We start from the raw sequence: 21,087 nt of genomic DNA, 5'->3' as shown, positions 1-21,087 counted from the left end.
ACTGAAACTAGAAGGACATAAGAATTGGTGGTAATCACTAGGTGATTTGGATGAGTCTATTTATGGGGTTAGTTTTTGGTTTGGTGTTTTTATGTTTTTGTTTTTTAATGTAAAAGGAAGAAACAGGCTGCGTTCCCGCCTGGATCCCGCATGGCTAGCTTAGCCCCAGAAATAACAACAGACAAATTGTATTCATTTAAACACTGCCTGACCCGTTATCGCTAGAGAGTTAGTTACTGGCTAACTCTCACATCTTGATTAACCCATTTCTAATAATCTGTGGTCGTGGCTTACCGGGAGAGATTCAGCATGTCTGACCTCGCAGCTGGCTGCATGGCGTCTGCCTCATTGCCCTCTTCCCAGCATTCTGTTCTGTCTACTCCGCCTATCTAAGCTGCTGTCCTATCAAAAGCCAAGGCAATTTCTTTATTAACCAATGAAAGCAACACATAGACAGTTAGCCCTCCTCCATCATTTTAAAACAGGGCTGTCCAGTTCCCCCCAGCCCCTTCTAGTCCAGACTGACCTTGTATTCACGACCCTCCTGCCTCAGATTCCCTACTGCTGGGATTGTAGGTGTGCACCACAATGCAAGGTAGAGTTTGTTTGTTTGTTTGATTGATTTCTCTCTGTATAGCTTTGGCTGTCCTGGAGCACTATGCAGACCAAGCTGACTTCAAACTCACAGAGATTCCCTTGCCTCTGCCTCGCTCGTGCTGGGATTAAAGGCGTGTACCACAGCACCCACTCTGTTTGTTTGTTTGTTTATTGGTTTTTCCGAGGCAGGGTTTCTCTGTAGCTTTGGAGCCTGTCCTGGAACTAGCTCTTGTAGCCCAGGCTGGCCTCAAACTCACAGAGACGTGCGCCACCACCGCCCAGCCTCAATTTATTTTTAAATAAGTTATTTATCTGTCTTTTAATCCTATATTTGCTTGTAATCTAAAACCCCCACACTTTTATTTTTAGAAGTAATTTATTCTAGAACCAGGTTGTTTGGGGACTTGAAAAGAATATCCACTTTGAACAGAAGTACTCTGGAATACCCTCATTTAGTGCCATAGTGCCAGTGTACAGAGTCTTAGGTTTAGAGAGCAATACCTCTGGTAAAATAGTAACTTAATAGACTAACAATAACATTGAGCACCTGTCATTTAGCTCTAAATTTCTTGGGCATCCCTTTCAGTTCCCTTTCTTCATCACATAAACATAGTTAATGGTTTCAGTTTAAACATTTCATCAGAGTTCTGTGATTAAGCTTGAGCCAGATAGAACAGTATGCTTTTCACTGATGTGACAAAAATTAATTTTAGGCTCTAAGCAGAATAAACTCTCCGACAAAAGAAAAAGGAACTCTGTGGACTCAGATCTGAAAAGCACAAAAGAATCTATCATACCAAAAGCAAAAGAGTCCTTCCTAGAGAAGCGTCCAGACATATCACATCAGAAGGAAAAGTTTATAAGACACATTGCACTGAAGACACCAGGTGGTGTTCTGCGTTTGGAAGATATAGCCAAGGAACCTGATGATGAAACAGAGCGTTCTTCTGCAGACTTGGCACCTTCAAATTCTGGCCACCATTCTTCCAGGAATAGTGATCAAGTCCACGCAGCAAGTACCAAAGAGACTAAAATACAGAAGCCCCACTTACCTTTACCTCAGGAAAAATCTGCAATTAAAAGAGCTAGCAACCTTCAGAAAAGTAAAACAGCTGGCTCTGTGCCATCAAAAGAGACAAAACTACCTTTACTTTCCCATGTTCCAAGTGCTGTTTCCTCTCGAGTACCATTAAATGCTAAAAATTGCACTCTTCCAGTTCCTAAAAAAGATAAAGAGCGTTCCTCCTCTAAAGAACATTCTGGGCATTCTGCAGAATCCTCCAAACACAAGGAACACAAAGCAAAGACTATTAAGGCTGTTTCTAATGAATCTTCAGGGAAAAGTTCTGGGGGATCTTTGCATTCAGAGTTCAGCCCTCCTACAGAGTCTCCCCCAGCTGCCTTGGAAGTTGTGCCACGTGTCCCAAGCCCTGCAGCGCCTTTAGATAAAGAGAGTTCAGGAAATTCCAATGCAGGTAGCAGTGCACTGACAAGGAAATTCAGTGGTGATTTTGATAGTGATGAAGAAAGTTTAGGTTACAACTTAGAGAGCGATGAGGAAGAAGAAACATTAAAATCGCTGGAAGAAATAATGGCTTTGAACTTCAACCAGACTCCGCCAGCTTCAGGAAAGCCTCCTGCCTTTTCCAAGGGCCTTAGGTCCCAGTCATCAGACTACATAGTAAGTACTTCTGTGATAATTTGTCTTCACTTGATGGGGAAAAGATGAATTAAAGAAGATAGATTATTAACTTACTTTAAAATTTGGTGTTTACTACTACAACTCATTATTAGACTGACATGGGTGTGATTTTCTCTTGGGTCAATGAGTTCCCCATATCTTATATTTTATTATTGTAAATCAGTGGTCTCCAAACTTTTTTGATCACATGTACTTTTTTATTGAAAGGAAACTTTAAGCATGTACTCCAATATAAATGTAACTTATAGATTCTATACATATACCACTATAATACTGTGTACTTTTGAAATAAAGTATAGACAAAAACAGAATTTAGAAGGAAAAAGAACAATTAAGTATTTTCCTGTGGCAGTTACGTAGAAGTTACTATAGATTAAGTTCTACTGGAGTTTCTATAGAAGTTCCATATAAATAGAAGTTCTATTATTTTCTTCCTGCACCCCAATGGATCACCTTGCACACCCCCTGCTTTGGAGACCACTGCTGTAAATGAAGGTAGAGTGTAGAAATGTTGTTAATTGTGGTGTGCAATTTTATTTATAAAGTGCTTCATTCTATCTTGGGAGTAAACTGTATTAATTTGAAGATTTCTGTAAAGTTTGGTGGGGAAGGTATAATATTTCATGGTAACACCTAAAAATTAGTGGTAGTTTAATTTCACTAAAATAGAATGCAGAACCAAAGTCAGGGACGCCACAGAGCCCTTGGGTGTTTGCATTTAGATCCAGAGGTTAGCAGGGTTTTACAGGCAGTGTCCCTCCTAATGGATGTTGGAATCAGATTGCCTGCAGTACAGAATACTAGATTTAAAGCATGATGGTGAAATTTTTCCTTTAAGAAGGGTACCATCCAGACTCAGGTTACTGATAGAAAATAGTCATTAGTACTTTTAATAACTTATTGTCCCAGTTCTTCTACTAAGATAAGTTATAAAGTATTTGTTAAACTTTCTTTTTGTTTTAGGAATATTCTCAGAGTGGAACTTATACAAATACTTTAGAGCGTCTTGTAAAGGAAATGGAAGACACACAAAGGTTGGTTAAAATCATAATCTGTTAAATTTAACAAGCTGCTTTGCTTTTGTGATTGGCTTTAGTTTAACTTAAATGATAAAATGGTATATATTGGGCTGGGGATTTAGCTCAAGTGGTAAGTGATTATCAAGCAAGTGCAAAGCCCTGACTTCTGGCTCCAGCACCAGAAATCCCAAGGGAACTAGAAGTTAACATGCATTTTATAGGAGTGCCTTTATTACAGTTTTCCTGTCAACTGTTGTAGAAATACGATGTGCTCTCTTATTCGTGAGATATCAAAAGATAGAGGCTTTACAGTATACCTTGTATTGCATCATTATAAATTCCTTTTTGCTTGTTATAACAGTGTCTTAACTGATATCCTTGAGGAAAAGCATGGGTAGAACTTATGTTTGGTGTGTGTGTGCATGAAAGTGTCAGTGTGTGTTTGCTGTGGCCTGCATGTGAAGCTCTGAGAACTCCTTCCATAGTGTTTAGGCAGTCTCCTCAGTGCTGTGTATGCCAGGCCAGCTGACCATGAGCTTCAGGGAGTCTTCTGTCTCCGCCACCCATCTCCTTGGCGACACACTGGGATTGCAGACACCTAGGCTATGCATCCATTGCCCTTTTTTTTTTTTTTTAGATAAGAATGTCACTGGGTAGCCCTGGCTGCCTTCAAATTTACAGAATTCTGCCTACCTCTGCCTACTGGGTTCTGGGATTAGAAGTGCGCACTACCACGCATGGCATATGCATCCAGCTTTTATGTGGGTTCTGAGAATTGAGACTCAAGTTCTGATGCTTGTGCAGGGAGCGCTTACTCAGCAGCCGTCTCCACAGCCCTAGTTCAGTTTAGTTTAGCACACTAACATCAGTGTAGCCATCATCATCACCTCCTGGCTCCAGAATGTTCTTTGTCTTCTCAGCTGAAACTCCGTGCCAATTACCATTCGACTCTTCCTCCCTGCCTTTGGCAAGCCACCATTTTTCTTTTTTTTTCCTGTTTCTATGAAGTTGACTGCTCTGGATATGTCATGTGAGATTATTTAGTAGTTTCTTTGTTAGATCAGGAATATTGTACTTAGCATAATGTCTTGTTTGTAGTGAAGATTGGGTTAGAATTTCCTTTTTAAGGTTAACTATTCTGTCTTACATATATGCCACATTTTGTTCATTTAACAATTAATGAATGATCACTTGGGCAGTATCCACTATTTGGCTGTTGTGGCGGGGGAAATGCTATGACAATGTGTGTACCTCCTTTTGGGTATTTTGGGTATATCCCCACATGCGGACTTAGTGAATCATGAGGTGATTATTGGGAGATTATTATTTGGGAGAGCCACCACACTGTCTTCTACAGCAACCACAGCCTTTTACATAACCAGAGCCTTTGCCTTTTTTTAATCGATTAGTTTTTATTGTTGGCATAAAGATAGACCCTTTTCTTGGAATTTTTTTGTTTGTGCTTCAGCAGCACATTGGAACAATACAGAGAAGGTTAACATGGCTCCTGTGTAAGGATGACATACAGATTTATGAAGCTTTCCATATTTTTTAAAAATTTAGCATCATTTAACTCTGAAAAAACTCAGTTTTCTTACGATATAAATTATTTTGGGTAAGGAACCATTGTTATTCTTTGTTATAAATAAATTGATTCCACTTAGGAAAATAATCTATTTATTTTTGGAGGTTTTTGTTTGTTTGTTTGTTCATTTTGTTTTCTAGTGGCAGGGTTTCTCTATAGCTCTGACTGAAGCTTACTTTGTAGACCAGGTTGGTCTCAAACTCACAGAGATCCCCTGCCTCTTCCTCCTGAGTGCTGGGATTAATGGTGTGTGCCGCCACCACCACTGACAGAAATAAAATTTGAAAAACCATTTTTTTTTTCATGTTTACCAATTTCAAGCATTTTTGTTACTGTTTTCTTGCGTTGGGGGAAGGGTTATTTGCTTAGGCCTGATCTCACTATGTTGCTATGGCTGGCCACAAAGTTTGGATTTTTCTGCTCCTAGTTTTCCCAAATTCTGGGTTTACAGGTGTGTGCACCATGCCCAACATTAAGTATAAAATTTGAAACCAAGATAACTGTACATTTATTCCTATATCATGTTACTCTTTGGAGGAATAGTTCAAAATGATAATAAGCAGCCTACTTTATATACCTCTAAAAATTGAGGGTCATAATTTCCCTAATGAAATTTAAGTGACTAGCTGAATATAGTGGCAGTTGTTGGAATTCGGGAACTTGGGAGACTAAGGCAGGAAGAGTGCCAAGAGTTCAGTGTCTGTCTCAGTGCTGCTGAGCTTGGCATCTAGATTTTAGTCCCTAAGACTTAGATGGTTAAAGGAGAGAACTGACTCTTGAGTTATCCTCCAGCCTATGTACAAACCTAGTGTGCACAAACATGCACATTTACACATGCAAATAAATGTAATTTTGTTTGTTTGGTTTTGGTTTTTTGACATAGGATCTCACTATGTATCTCTAGCTGTCCTGGAATTCACTATATCCTCAAACTCACAGAGAGATCTGCCTGCCACAGCCTCCTGCATGCTGGGATTAAAGACATGTGCCACTATGTCTGGCTTAAATATAATTTTAAAAATTAAGAAGTAAATAAAAATTTTAAACAGTGAGCCTGGTGATAAGGATCACTGGCTAAAAATACTTGCTGCTCTTCCAATGGGACTGATTTTGTTTTTCAAAATCCATGTCTGGTAGCTCAGACCGCTTCCAGGAACTCCAACACCCTCTTCTGGTCTCTATGGAAAAACATACGTGTGTGGCACACATATATAAATTAAACTTTAAATTAAAAATTATGTGACTGGTTACAGACTTACTGCTAGTGAAAATAACATATTAATGAGAATAATTTATTCAAAGACTACCCATAAAATGAACCCACAAAACTTCATTTAAAGTTTATTTATTTATTTATTTTAAAAATTCGTTTACTTACTATGTATACAGTATTCTGCCTATACAGGCCTGAAGAGGGCACCAGATCTCAATATAGATGGTTGTGAGCCACCATGTGGTTGCTGGGAATTGAACTCAGGACCTTTGGAAGAGCAGCCAGTGCTCTCAACCACTGAGCCATCTCTCCAGCCCCCTTCATTTAAAGTTTAGCTGACTGGAGTAGGTGAGATGGCTCGGTGGCCTTGAACTCACAAAGATCCAAGAACTGGGGTTAAAGGCATGAGCTACCACTCCCAGTTTCAAAATCAATTTTAAGTCACTTTAAAAGTAAGTCTAACTGCCTACATTATATAAAAGTTAATATATACAAGTCTCAAACTTGTTAAATATATAAGTTAACTATAAAAAAATTTCAGACATTGAGGTTAAAAGTTTTTCCCTCTGAATTTAGAGAAATGTTTAAAATTAAGCATTGATACATGTGGTGGTACACACCAGTAATAACACATAAGTGGAGGGAGGCAGGAAGATCTCAAATGTAAGGCCAGCCTAGGATATATCACAAGACCTAGATATGTACACACATGTGCAGACACAATATGGTAGTAGGGATAATATCTTTCTCAGACCAAAGACAGAAGTAACATTTGGTGTGATGATTGACCCATCAGTAGTGATAGAACAGTTAAGTTTATTGATTGCTTATTTTCCTTTAGTCTCACCAAGAGTTCATGTTTGAGTGTGCCATAGTAAGTGTTCAGTGTTAGGTGTGGTGATAATAATCAGATGACTGTGATGAAGACAAAAACCTAATTAACTTTATCAGGGTGTTGGTCTGCAAGATGTCAATGAGTATTAAAGATTAGAGAAAATAATCAAATTTGATCATTATTTACCATTTTTCTTTTTCTGTTCTCTGGTTTGGACAGATCATTCTTAAATTTCTAGCTGTAAAGAAATATTCAAGGGGCTAGAAAGATGGCTCAGTGACTAAGAGTACTGGTTGTTCTTCCAGAGGACCCAGGTTTGATTCCCAGCACCCACATGATGACTCACCATTTGTGACTCCAGTGCCAGGAGATCAACACCCTCTTCTGGCCTCTATGGGCACTGCGTGCACGTGATTCACAGACATGCATGTAGGCAAAACACATACCCATAAAGTAGCATTTTTTTTAAATAGTGTAATGTTTTGTGGAGATATGATTTGCCCTGTATTCTAACAGAATTTGTTTAAAATAGAGTATATAGTAAGAGTTGTTGCTTGGGGTTACTTTTAGATAACAGCTAAAGTTATCTGGGTTTCTTTTGTGGTGTTTGTTTGTTTGTTTGTTTGTGGGGTGGTCGTTTGTTTGTTTGCTTGGTTTTATAAGACAGGGTTTTTTGTTTGTTTGTTTGTTTGTTTGTTTTTGTGTGTGTACCCTTGACTGTCCTGGAACTAGCTCTTTAGACCAAGTGCCCGGCTCTGGTTGTCTTTTTTAAATAAGTCATAAGTCTGGCCTGGTGTGCATGCTTTTACACCCAGCACTCAGGAGGCAGAGGCAGGCAGATCTATAGAGAGAGTTCTAAGACTACATGGAGAGAACCAGTCTCAAAAATAAATAAATATAAATCGTTTATTAGTGCATTCTTTTAATTTTCAGGCTAGATGAACTGCAGAAGCAGCTACAGGAAGACATAAGACAAGGCCGGGGCATTAAATCTCCTATCAGAATTGGTGACCAGGACAGTACTGATGATGAGGATGGCCTCTTGGAAGAACACAGGTAGTATCTTTTCACACCATCTATAAGCATCTAGTACTATTTATCATTTTTTAATTTGACTTTTATGAAACAGCTGGGCCACTGATGATTGGCTGCCTGGTGACTGAGATACACTTGGGTTTTGTTGGAAGGCAAACATTTAAAGCAAGGCACATAGGCAATGGTGGTGCAAGCCTTTGGTTCCAGTACTTGGGAGGCAGAGGCAGGCAGATCTCTGAGTTCTAAGTTAGAGGCCAGCCTGATTCACAGAGTGAGCTCCAGGATAGCCAGACCTACACAGAGAAACCCTGTCTTGAAAAAAAAAAAAAAAAATTGAAAACCCCTCACAAGGTACATGATAAATCTTTATCAGTGGTTTTCACTACGAGCTTTAAAGAAAAGGACAAAACATTCTTTTTGAGACAGGGTTTTCTGTGTTGCCTTGGCTGTCCTGGAACTCGATTTGTAGACTGATCTGGTCTTGAACTCACAGAAATCTGCCTGCCTCTCCCTAGGGATTATTGGGATCAAAGGTGTGCTCCACTATTGCTTGACTGACTGCCTTCATTTTTAAATACAAAACCATTTGTGTCCTAACTCTTCACTATTCAATGGTCTTTGTGTTTCAGGGAATTTCTAAAGAAATTTTCAGTTACAATTGATGCTATTCCTGATCATCATCCAGGTGAAGAAATATTTAATTTTCTCAATTCTGGAAAAATTTTCAATCAGTATACCTTAGATTTAAGAGACTCTGGTTTTATCGGAGAAAGTGCTGTGGAAAAGCTTATTCTCAAGTAAGTAAATCACAAACATTTTGGGTTTTTTTCTGTATTAAAAAATTGTTCTAAGGGCTAGAGAGATGGCTCATTGGTTAATTATACTTATTGTGGGGTGGTGGCGGTGTGTGCCCTTAATCCCAGCATTCAGGAGGCAGAGGCTGGCAGATGGATCTCTGAGGTTAAGGCCAGCCTGGTCTACAGAGTGAGTGAGTCTAGGATGGTCAGGGCTACATAGAGAAATCCTGTCTTAGAAAAGAAAAAAATAACACTGCTCTAGTAGACGACCCAGGCTCATGCGTGATGGCTCACAATTATCCATAACTCCAATTCCAGGGAATCTAACAGGCTTCTGACCCTTGTGGGTACCAGACATTTATGTGGTGCACATATATGCATGCAGGGCTATTGAAGAGAATCAGGGTTCTCTAGAGTTCTCAACCTGTAGAGTTGAGACCTGTAACAGTTCTCAACCTATAGGTTCAACCTGTAACAGTTCTCAACCTGTAGGTTTCAACTTGGCTAGGGCTTGAATGATCATCGGAAAATACAGATATTTGCATTGCGATTTGTAACAGTAGCAAAATCACAGTTATAAAGTAGCAACAGAAGTAGCAACAAAAGTAACTTTGTGATTGGGGATCACAACATGAGGAACTGTTAAAGGGTCACCGCAGTAGGAAGGTTGAGAACTACTGCTCTAGAGGAACAGAATTCATAGACTTATCTGTATATATTGAAAGGGGACTTATTACAGTGGTTTACAAGCTGTGGTCCACCAAGGAAAAGTCCGAAAATCTAGATGTTCAGTCCACAAGATTGGATGCATAATCTGGTCTTCAGTGTGTGCTGGAATCCTGAGTAAGTAGCCTCTAATGCCAGTGAGTGAATGAACTTGCCAGGGAGATCGAGAGTCAGAGCAAGAGGCAAAAAGAGCAATCTTCCTCCTTCCATGGCCTTTACATGGGCTGCCAGCAGAAGGTGTGGCCCAGATTCCCACCTCAAAGATCCAGGTTAGAAATGGGTCTTCCCAAACTAGGCTGTGGTGATGCACACCTTTAATCCCCGCACCCAGGAGATAGAGGCAGGTGTCTCTGTGAGTTCGAGGCCAGCCTGGTCTACAGAGCTAGTTCTAACAGTCAGGATTACACAGAGATGCATTGTCTCAAAAAACAAAACAAAACAAAATGGGGGAGGGTAGAGAACTTCACACTTAAAATGACTTAATTTAAAAAAAAATCCCTCACATGTGTGCCCAGCCATTTGGGTTTTAGTTAATTCTAGGTGTAGCCAAAAATAACCATCACAGAAGCTAACACCCATACACAATAAACTAAAATCTTTTTTAAAAAGTTGTTCTTAAAAGCTTCTGATTGGCTGGGACTAAAGGTAGTGCATGCCTTTAGTCCCGACATTCGGGAGGCAGAGGCAGGTGGATCTCTGTGAGTTTGAGGTAAGCCTGGTCTACAAAATAAGTTCCAGGACAGGCTCCAAAGCTACACAGAGAAACCCTGGCTTTAAAAAAAAAAAAATAAAAATTTAAAAAAGCTTCTGGCTGGGGACTAGTAAAAGAGCCTACCTCTGCCTCCTGCATGCTGGTATTAACACCACATCAACATGGATTTTTCTTTTTGTTTACAGTGCTAGAAGTAAAGCCAAAAGCTTCAAGCATGGTACACCCTTATTTTTTTTTTTTTTTTATCAGCTAAGATTAAAATGAATGTGTAATGGCTGGGCTGTAGCTCATTTGGTAGAGTGATTATGTATCATATACATGGCCCTGGGATTTGATCTTCAGCACCACATAAGTCAGAAGTAGTGGCACCTGCTGTAGCAGGAAGATGGCACGTTTAGAGTCATCCTGAGCTACAAAACAAGACCTTGTCTCCAAAAACATATTCCCAGTACCACAAAAGAGAGGTTCATCAGTGACAAGAGTACTAGCCCTAGTCAGATTGTTTACTTCATGTAGGAAGTCCTGGCTCTGGTATATTGTTTTTGCCATCTTTTTTCTCCATTTGTAGTATCTTATTGCTTAATAGTGGTGATTTTCTGTTCTGATTCCCAGGAAGCACATACACCTTAATTTCTGCTGATTCAGTGAACTTTAGTTTGCCCAGCTAAAATTCAAAACAGGTACCACTGAGAAAGACAAAACACAGACCTTGGGGTGAAAAACTCTTAGGATCGGCCCAATGCCTAGACTAGGATTATTGTTCTTAGTGTGTGACATTTCAGGTGTAGAAACCATGTGGATTCTGGTGCCAAGTTTTGGGAAGTTCATCCCTAAACTGACAAAAGCCCATGTCCTGAGTCTGGTACCTTTGTCTGCAGAGGAGTATGGAGTCCATCAACTGAGTCAGCTAGGCACTCGTCCAACTTATTTGTGACCCTTGTTAGTATTGAATCTGCCTCTGTTAACTGAGGTTTACCTACTTGTTTCTCTGATTATATCAGATGTCTTTGTGCTAGAAAGGTTTTGCTGTAGGTAACAGTCATTGATTTTTCTGTTTCCAGATCAGGAAAAACAGATCAAATTTTTTTGACAACACAAGGCTTCCTTACCTCTGCATACCACTATGTCCAGTGTCCTGTACCTGTGTTAAAGTGGCTGTTTCGGGTAAGAGAATGTTTGGGGCTTATAATGGGTTCCTGCTGTATTTCCTATTAATGAACTTCAAGCCTGACAACCTGAGTTCAATTCCCAGGCCCCAGACAGTGGAAGGAAAGATCCACCTCATGAAAGCTGTGCTCTGGCCTCCACATGGAGCATATGTGCACCCCCACACACATATGATTCATTAATGAATGAATGAATGAATGAAATGAAATTTTTTTTAATATTAAGCAGGAAAAATATTAAATTTAAGCAAAAAAAATTAGTGTATTACACCCGTAATTTCTGAGCATAATAAAATGAGGCAGGGAGAGCCATGTTCTCTCTTCATATATGTGTTTATGTATGGTTACATACATGTGAGTGCAGGTGCCTGTAGATGCCTGAAGTGTCAGATCCTGTGGAGCTAAGCTGGCATTACAGGTGACTGAGTCATCAGACTTGGGTACTAGGAACTGAATTCCAATTCTCTACAAGAGCAGTATAGGCCACTCAGCCATATTAGCAGCATGTGTGTGTTTGTATGCGTGTGTATGTTTATGTTTATTGCAAACCCAACTGTTTCTCTTCCTTCTTCATTTAACATATATATATATATATATATATATATATATATATATATATATATATCTTTTTTCTCTTTTTGCATTTTTGTTTTTGTTTTTTGTTTTTCTGGTATTTTGAAACAGGGTTTCTCTGTCTCTTTGTATGGCTCTGGCTGTTCTGGAACTAGCTCTGTAGACCAGACCAGCCTCAAACTGACAGCGATCTGCCTGCCTCTGCCTCCCAAATGTTGGATTAGGCGTGCACCACCATGTGCCCAGCTATATCTTCATTTTTGTTTTATTTAAGTGGTGTTGATTTTATGTATTGCTTTGTTATTCCTCTAGCTATGTTGGCCAGGAATGTAGATGTTTATTACTCTTGACATATCAAGAAGACAGTAATTCAGGATTTAATGCACTATATTTTGACAGAGCTGGGAGGCCATTATTCTCCTTTCAAGAACAAGATTCATGTCACCTTTTTCTCAGGCTATTAGAGTATTCTATTTTAATAAAATTCTGGATGTATAGAAAACGATAGGAGTAAACAGTTTTTAAGTATAAAGGGATATTTTACACTATGCAAAAGTTTGCCTTACTGGCAGAGGAGATGTCTCAATACATAAAATCTTCCTGGATAAGCACAAGAGACCTAAGTTCAGATTCTTAGGACAAATGTGCAAGCCAGGAGTGACAGCACTTGTCTGCAGCTCCAGAGCCGGAAGTGGATACAGGGGAATAAATTCTGGGGACTCACTGGCCAGCTATTCTAGCTGAATCAAGCTTCAGGTTCAGCAAGAGACTCTTTCTCAAAAAGTAAGAAGAAATGGGCTGGGTAAGATGTCTCATTCAGTAAGGGTGTTTGCCTCCAAGCCTGACAACCTAGATGCAGTCTCTAGAACCCATATGGTAGGAGACAGCAGGCTCCAGAGGTTGTTCTTCAACCTCTGCTGGCTTGCCATGACACACATTCATTCCCTCCACACCCAGTAAGTGAAGGTCAGAGTCATACAGGAAGATAGCCAGTGTTGACCTTTGTCCTAATGGGGCCTGTGTGGGTGATTATGCCTTCATGTACATATACACAAAAGTCTTGTCCTAGAAATCCAATCTTCTCTTAAAGACGGTCTTATTATGTAGCCCTCACTGGCCTGGAATTCACTATGTAGATCAGGCCTCCAACTCAAAGAGATCTATCTACCTTACCTGTTATTGGATGGCCTGGGAGGATGAGTCAGCAGTTACAAGCACTGGCTGCTTTTGTGGAGGAGCTCAGTGATACTGGTATCAGAAAACTCTATTACATGCTGTCTTAGTTAGGGTTTCTGTTGCTATGAAGAGACCATGACCATGGTAACTCTTTTAAAGGAAAACGCTTAATTGAGACTGGCTTACAGTTCAGAGGTTTAGCCCATAATTGTCATGCTGGGGAGTATGGTGGTATGTGGACAGACTTGATGCTGGAGAGGTAGCTGAGTGTTCTACATCTGGATTGCCAGGCAGCAGGAAGAGTGACTCTGGGCCTGTCTTGGTCATCTGAAACCTTCAAGCCCACCCCTAGTGACAAGCTTCTTCCAACAAGGCCATACCTCCTAATAGTGCCACTTCCTACGAGCCTATGAAGGCCATTTTCATTCACATTACCACACATATGAACTGAGATGTAGGGGAAACAGCATTTCTACTCTGAGTTTTGAGAGCATGTCAAGGAATCTTATGTTTGGCAAGAATTAGACATTTTAGAATACTCTTCTGTTCAATTTTTCCATGGGTTGATATTTTTTAGTGTCAGCTCTGCCAGATACTGGATAAACAGCACATGAAGCCCATATTCTAACGCGGAAAAAGTAGGGGGAAATGTTGAGTGTACAGTAATTTATTGTTAAGGGTCAGGTATGGTGAAGAAAAGTTGAGAAGACTAAGATAGCTATGGAAAATATAAGAAAGAAGGATTTTATTTATTTTTTTTAATGGAAGGTGATTAATAAAGTTTTTGTTTTGGGGCTGGAGAGATGGCTCAGTGGTTAAGAGCTTGTCCAAAGGTCCTGAGTTCAATTCCCAGAAACCACATGGTGGCTCACAACCATCTGTAATGAGACCTGGTGCCCTCTTCTGGCCTGCAAGCATGAATGTAAGCAGAATACTGTATACATGATAAATAAATAAATCTTAAAAAATAAATAAATAAAGTTTTTGGTTTTGGTTTTTTTAGTTTTTCGAGACAGGTTTTCTCTGTGTAGCCCTGGCTTCTGGAACTTGCTCTGTAGACCATGATAGCCTTGATCTCAGTGATCCAACTGCCTCTGCCTCCCATGAACAGGGGTTTAAAGGCATGAGTCACCACTACCCAGCTGTCCTTTCCTTGAAGGCAGCTAATACCTAGTTACTGTTCTTCCTGTGTCTCTGATGACAACTGAACATCTTCTTAAAGGTGCCTTAGTTGGGCCTGGGGAGATGGCTTAGTAGGTAAAATGCTTCCTTCACAATCATGAGAACATAAGTTCAAATCCCAGCAGTCACATAAAAACTGTGCACATTGTAATTCCAGCAGTGCCATGGAGAGGGCAGGGGCCAGTCAAACAGGGAAGGGAAGTTGCTGACTCCAATCTAGGAGAAATAGTGCACTCCAGGTTCAGTGAGAGACCCTATGGTCTCTCTTTAGGCTTATTTGAGCCTGAGCAACATGAGACCCTGTTTCAAAAATGAATTATTAGTGAATGCTGTTTCATGAGTGTAGGTGCAGTGTGAGCATACACCTCTCCTGTCTCTTCTCTACTGCGGTAGGGTGATCCCCTAAAACCCTAAGCCAAGAAAAGTCCTTTCTTCCTTATAAAGAACAGTTAGAGAGTAACTAGGTATGGTAGTGCCACCCATACAACTAGCACTTAGGAGATAGAAACAAAAGGATCAAGAGTTAAAGTCAGTTTTAGATACATAGCTAAAATACATAGGTACATCTGGGGCTACTTAAGATTCAGATTCAAGTCCTCTCCCTAATTAAAAATGTATGAGTTTATTTTTAACTTTGATAACTAATTTGTAATTTGATTTTCCCATGTCTGTGCTTAAATGTAGAGGTCAGGGGTCAACCTTGGATGTTTTTTCTTAAGCACCACCCACTTGATTCTTTGAGGAAAAGGGTCTCTTATTGGCCTGGACTTGCTGTATAGGCTAGACTACATTGTATAGGCTAGACTACATGGCTAATGTCTTCGTTAGGGTTTTATTGCTGTGGTGAGGCACCATGACCACAGCAACTCTTATAAAGGAAAATATTTAATTGAGGCTAACTTATAGTTTAGAACTTTAACCCATTATCATCATGATGGGAAATGTGGCCACACAGGTTGAAGGAGCTGAGAATTCTATGTCTGAATCAGCAGGCAGCGGGAGGAGAGTGACACTGGGCCTGGCTTGAGCTTCTTAAACCTCAAAGCCCATACCCAGCAGTTTCTCCATCAAGGCCACACCTCTTAATAGTGGCACTCCCTATGAGCCTATAAGGGCCATTTTCGTTTAAATCACCACATCCAGCAAGCCCCAGGAATTCACCTCTCTGCCTCACTAGCATGATTAGATATTTTTTGTTTTTTTGTTTGTTTGTTTGTTTGTTTGTTTGTTTGTTTTAGAGAAACATAGGTTCTGGCAATTGACCTCAGGTCCTCTTCTTGCACAGGAAACATTTTACCAACTAAACTATCTTCCAGCCCTGTGTGATTTTTACCTATGATCTTCTTAGGAGCAGTGTCTTTATGGTTTGGGAGTGGGAGTTAAAGGGTGTGTGTGTGTGTGCACACACATGCACTCATGTGTTGGCTAGGAGTTGACATGGTTATCCTTAGTTGCTCTCCATTTTATTTTTGAGACAGAGTTTTGTACTGAATCTGGAGCTCACTTAATGGCTAGACTGGGTTGACCAGCAAGCTCCCGGATTCTTGTGTCTCGATTTCCCAAAGCTGGGAATTTACGAATGCATGCCACCCTGCTGGAGAGAATGGCTCTGTGGTTAAGAGCAGCAGCTGCTCTTCTATAGGACCTAGATTAAATTTCCAGCACCTACATGGTAGCACACAACTATCTAAACTCCAGTCCCGGGGGATCTGATGCCCTCCTTTGGCCTCCATGGGAACTGTATGTATGTGGTCCACAGACAGACAAGCAAAGCAGGCATACACATAAAAGTAACAAATAAAATATAAAACAAAAAAAACAAATGTATAACACTATGCTTGTATTCGTTTGTATTTTGAGATGAGGTCTTACTACTTAGCCCTAGATAGTATGGACTGCTGCTCTATATAGACCAATCTGGCTTCAAACTCAGGAGAGATCTGCCTGCCTTTGCCTCCCAAATTCTGGAACTAAAGAGGTTCACTACCATACCCAGCCGTACTTGGGTTTTGTTTTTTGTTTTTTGTTTTTTTTTTTTAATTAATGGTGTATACAGTGTTCTGTCTGCATGTATCCCTGCCCGCCAGAAGAGGGCACCAGATCTCATTACAGATGGTTGTGAGCCATCATGTGGTTGCTGGGAATTGAACGCAGAACCTCTGGAAGAACAGCCAGTGCTCTTAACCTCTGAGCCATCTCTCCAGCCCCGTACTTGGGTTTTAGGTGTGTACTCAGGTCCTCACACTTGTTCACCAACACTTCAACAGCTGAGTCATCTTCCCAACCCTCCTTTATGTTTCGTTTGGAGTGGTGCTACATACAGAAAAGTGACTTCTAGTTTCAAATGCTATTTACCTAATTACAAGTAGAAGTTGTAAAACTAAAAAGCAAACACCGGAGTTCAGGTGGCCTGTTAGAATGGAAAGAGGCCTGACCTGAGACTAGACCTGTGTTTGGTTCTACCTCCTATGGCTCTATTAATGAATATATAACCCATTAGTGAAGTATTGTTTATCCATAAAATGAAAACCCTTCTTAAGTTGTTGTGTTAAGTGCACATGAAACTATTTTGGAAGTGGGATGTCACTGCTTTGCCCAGGCTAAACTCATATTCACAATTTTTCTGCCTTATCCTCCTAAGGAGCTAGGATTAAGAACATTCTCTGTATCACCAGACTTAAAGTAGCTTTATATGAGCCTAGCAAATACTAAACTCATGTTTCCTTTCTAACACTTGGTTATGTTTTTGACAGATGATGTCAGTTCACACAAATTGTATTGTGTCGGTACAGATTTTAAGTACATTGATGGAAATAACCATTAGAAATGGTGAGTACATAAATTTGTAGTATGTGCTGTTGCTTATTACAGTTGCTTAATGTTAGAATTGTGTTTTTGTTTGTTTTGATTTTTGCTGATCCTGGAGATTAAATGTGGAGCCTCATGAATGCTAAACAGGCACTCCACCTGACCTATAGTCCTAGCTCTGAAATTGTTTTTTTTTGTAAATTTATTTATTTTTATTTTATGTGCATTGGTGTTTTGCCATGGGTGTTGGGTCCCTTGGGACTAGAATTCTAGTTATGAGCTGCCGTTGTGGATGCTGGAAATTGAACCTAGGTCCTCTGGAAAAGCAATTAGTGCTCTTAACCTCTGAACCATCCTCCAGCCCCCATAATCACACATCTTTTTTTAAATATTTATTTATTTATTATGTACACAATATTCTGTCTGTGTGTCTGCCTTCAGGCCAGAAGAGGGCATCAGATCTCATTTCAGATGGTTGTGAACCACTATGTGGTTGCTGGGAATTGAACTCAGGACCTTTGGAAGAGCAGGCAATGCTCTTAACCACTGAGCCATCTCTCCAGCCCATCACACATCTTTGTTTAAAAAAAAAAAAGAAGAAGAAAGGAAGAAATGAAATACCAGTCAAAAACAAGTGTCTGATTTTCTATGGCTTTTTAAAAATATTTATTTATTTATTATGTATGCAATATTCTGTCTGTGTGTCTGCCTGCAGGCCAGAAAAGGGCACCAGACCTCATTACAGATGGTTGTGAGCCACCATGTGGTTGCTGGGAATTGAACTCAGGACCTTTGGAAGAGCAGTCAATGCTCTTAACAACTGAGCCATCTCTCCAGCCCCCTTTCTATGTTCTTTGAGGAAACAGATCCCAGATCATACAGATGACAATCCTTAATACATGAATTATTTTATAGGATCAGTAGAAATGTTTGGAAACTCTTCTATGTGTTAGAGCACCCAATTAAAAAATATTACTATTTAGGCTTAGTTATTGTTATTGTTATTGTTTGACACAGTCTCATATAGCTGAGGCTATCTCAAACTAACTTTGTAACCTGGGCTGGCCTTGAACTCTTGATCCTTCTTCCTCAACCTGAGTGCTAGGATTACAAGCATACACCCCTAGGCTCAGATTTAACCAATTGATTTTAGTTTGCCTATGAATTAAACAACAGTATGTGTTAATAGTAGCCTAAGGCAGATTGAAACCATCTATTGTGTGCCGCTTTCTTGCCTTTGAAAGCCCTTTTGATACAAGAAGGATTGTGAGTCAGCCACTCACTTATTTGAGAGATAAAGACCATAAAGCTATTGAATATGATAAAGTCTTACAGTGTTACTGGTAGTTAGGATTTTAACCAGTGTTGTGTCTAATCATTTCAAAATGTGTTACTTGCATATGACTTACACTCTGATGGATCACTCAGGTATTTCCTTTGTATTATTTAGTTCACATGATTTGGTGAGTTATACTGTCTATGATGTACCTTAACTATTTTGTTAACATGCCATTAGCAGCTGTCATTTCTGTGAAATCATTGTCATAAGAGCCAAGTATGGTAACAAATGCCTGGAATTCTAGCATAGGCTATATAGTGAGATTCTTGTCTCCAAAAAAAAAAAAAAAAAAGGAAAAGAGTGAAAGAAGAAAAAATGGCAATCATCTGCTTCACAGGAGGACTGTCACAGACAGACTGTCACTTTGCAATGTGCCTTTGTGCAGGAGTGTTTTGAGTTGAAATAATTTCTTGTTTTACCCAGATACTTTCAGTGACTCACCAGTTTGGCCCTGGATCCCATCGTTGTCTGACATAGCAGCTGTGTTTTTAAACATGGGCATTGCCTTTGGATCGTTGTTTCCTCTGGAGACTCTTCAGCCAGATTTTAATGAAGACAATCTAATGTAAGTTTTCTTCTCATAGTAAATACCAAAAAGATCTTTTGGGTTTTTTTGAGACAGTATCTTACTCTAGCCCTGCCTGGCCTGGAGTTAGCTATGTAAAACTGCTGGCTGGCCTTGAACTAACAAAACTCACCTGTCTCTGCCTCCCCAGTGCTGGAATTAAAGGCAAGCACTACCTCACTGGGCTCTAAAAGGAATTTGTTAATGTCTTCCATCGTCATTATAATTATTGATTTAATGTATTCACTCTTGACTTAAATTCAAAGCTGAAATCAGTCTGGAAATACTTGCTTTTTTTTAAAGGTTTTGTTTGTTTGTTTGTTTTTTGAGACTGTGTAGCTTTGAAGCCTGTCCTGGAACTAGACCAGACTGGCCTTGAACTCACAGAGATCTGCTTTCCTCTGCCTCCAGAGTGCTGGGATTAAAGGCTCGTGCCACCACCACCCAGCTACTTACATTCTTAATATCTGCCCTGATCTAAAACTTGTCATCTCTTTAATGGCGAAATAATAGAAACACTCCTGTATAAAGAGTTTTAAAGTCTTATTATTATTTAACATTGTTTTTACCAGGCCAGCAAGATGGTTGATCAAGTAAAAGCACTTCCCATGCAAGCCAGATAACTTCACCTCAGTTCTGTCTTTGAGACACATGATAGAAAGAAGTAATTTGACTCCCAAAATTACTTTTTGGGAGTAATTTTGTGCTCTGACCTCTATCCTGGGGTTTTGGCACCTACACCCAAACTCACACACTACCTACCCACCTCTATACCTAACCCCACCTTCAATAAATTTAATTTTTTAAAAATATTATGCATATTTATTGAGCAAACAGTTAGACAAGAAGGGGGAAACCATAAAATTTGGAAAGAACTTGATAAAAAAATAATTTGATAAATGATTCAGAGTATGCATAAAGGTCTAAGAATCAACTGAGAGACTCTGACAAAAGGTTTGGTATGGATGCTGGGGAGTAAATTTATAGAGAGAAGCCGATAACCTTCAGGTATCTGATGTCTTAAAAACCTTAAATTTGTATCACTATACAAAAATCCATACCGATGTAAACTATTTGAGACTACCAGTTATTTTTTGAAATCTTAGTGTCTTTCTCTTTATTTATTTATGATTTATTTATTTATTTATTATGTATTCAGTATTCTGCCTGCATGTATTCTTGCAGGCCAGAAGAGGGCACCAAATCTCATTACAGATGGTTGTGAGCACGTGTAGTTGCTGGGAATTGAACTCAGGACCTTTGGAAGAGCAGGCAAAGCTCTTAACCACTGAGCCATCTCTCCAGCCCCCCTACCAGTTATTTTTTAATTCAAAAGTAGACTTAACAATCTATCCTTTTATTATATCACTTCTATACTATATCCCCCCTTTTCCCTTCTGAGATCCCTAAATCTAATCTTTGTTCAGATTTTTTCCTGACCATGACCAATGATAAGCATTCATAATCCACCGAATGACCAAAGACCACCCACCCTACCTTTTGGGAATGTGGGCGTTGGATTCTGTAGACTGTTTCCTGTTGTTTGTAGATGATGGCATCCTTAGGGAATCTGAGAAAATTGGGAAGTGATCAAGTCCTGGGAGAGTTAGCTGTGTTTTTTGTTTGTTTATTCTCTGTGTGATGAGAAAGTGTAGGGCTTAATCTGAAGTCCTGGCTAGAGTAGTGTTTGAGGCTCAACCGTCTCAACTGGCAGCTTTGAAGTAGATCTGGATACAGAATTTTGAGGAAACTAACAGGCATTTTGAGAAGTTGGCTCACCTGGACTCCTTGTCCTCGTTGGTATTTGGTCCTTTTTTTTTTTTTTTTGAAAAGCCTCAAACTTTTAAAGGTTATATATGTGTATATGCATATATGTTACACATATGTATACTTCGCATACATTAACACAAGTATGGACATGTGTATTGTATACAAGTCAGCTAAAGATGATTTTCTGTTCTGTTTGAGCAGGTAGAAGGCATCTGTCAATTTTATAAATCTTTTGGACTATATAATCAAACTATAAGTCTCCATGTTGTGAAAGGATGGCATCTAAT

The 21,087-nt window shown here is 39.6% G+C and overlaps 1 protein-coding gene and 1 pseudogene across 1 annotated transcript in view; both read left to right on the top strand.

Annotated features, from left to right (window-relative positions):
- The window catches only part of Slf2 (SMC5/6 complex localization factor 2), a 51,730-nt gene that overhangs the window by 7,864 nt on the left and 22,779 nt on the right, over positions 1-21,087 (top strand). The window contains exons 5-11 of the mRNA XM_048439157.3: positions 1,311-2,278; positions 3,263-3,333; positions 7,885-8,007; positions 8,616-8,783; positions 11,283-11,385; positions 17,072-17,147; positions 18,889-19,030. Coding sequence (XP_048295114.2) covers positions 1,311-2,278; positions 3,263-3,333; positions 7,885-8,007; positions 8,616-8,783; positions 11,283-11,385; positions 17,072-17,147; positions 18,889-19,030 — 1,651 coding nt within the window. The remainder of the gene's footprint in view (positions 1-1,310; positions 2,279-3,262; positions 3,334-7,884; positions 8,008-8,615; positions 8,784-11,282; positions 11,386-17,071; positions 17,148-18,888; positions 19,031-21,087) is intronic.
- LOC125403654 (U6 spliceosomal RNA) lies at positions 4,778-4,870 on the top strand (annotated as a pseudogene).

The sequence above is a fragment of the Myodes glareolus genome, chromosome 7, assembly GCF_982192425.1.
Source record: "Myodes glareolus chromosome 7, mMyoGla1.1, whole genome shotgun sequence".
Taxonomy (NCBI): Eukaryota; Metazoa; Chordata; class Mammalia; order Rodentia; family Cricetidae; genus Myodes; species Myodes glareolus.
The sequence above is the reverse complement of the archived record's forward strand: the minus strand, read 5'-3'. Positions and strand labels throughout refer to the sequence as shown.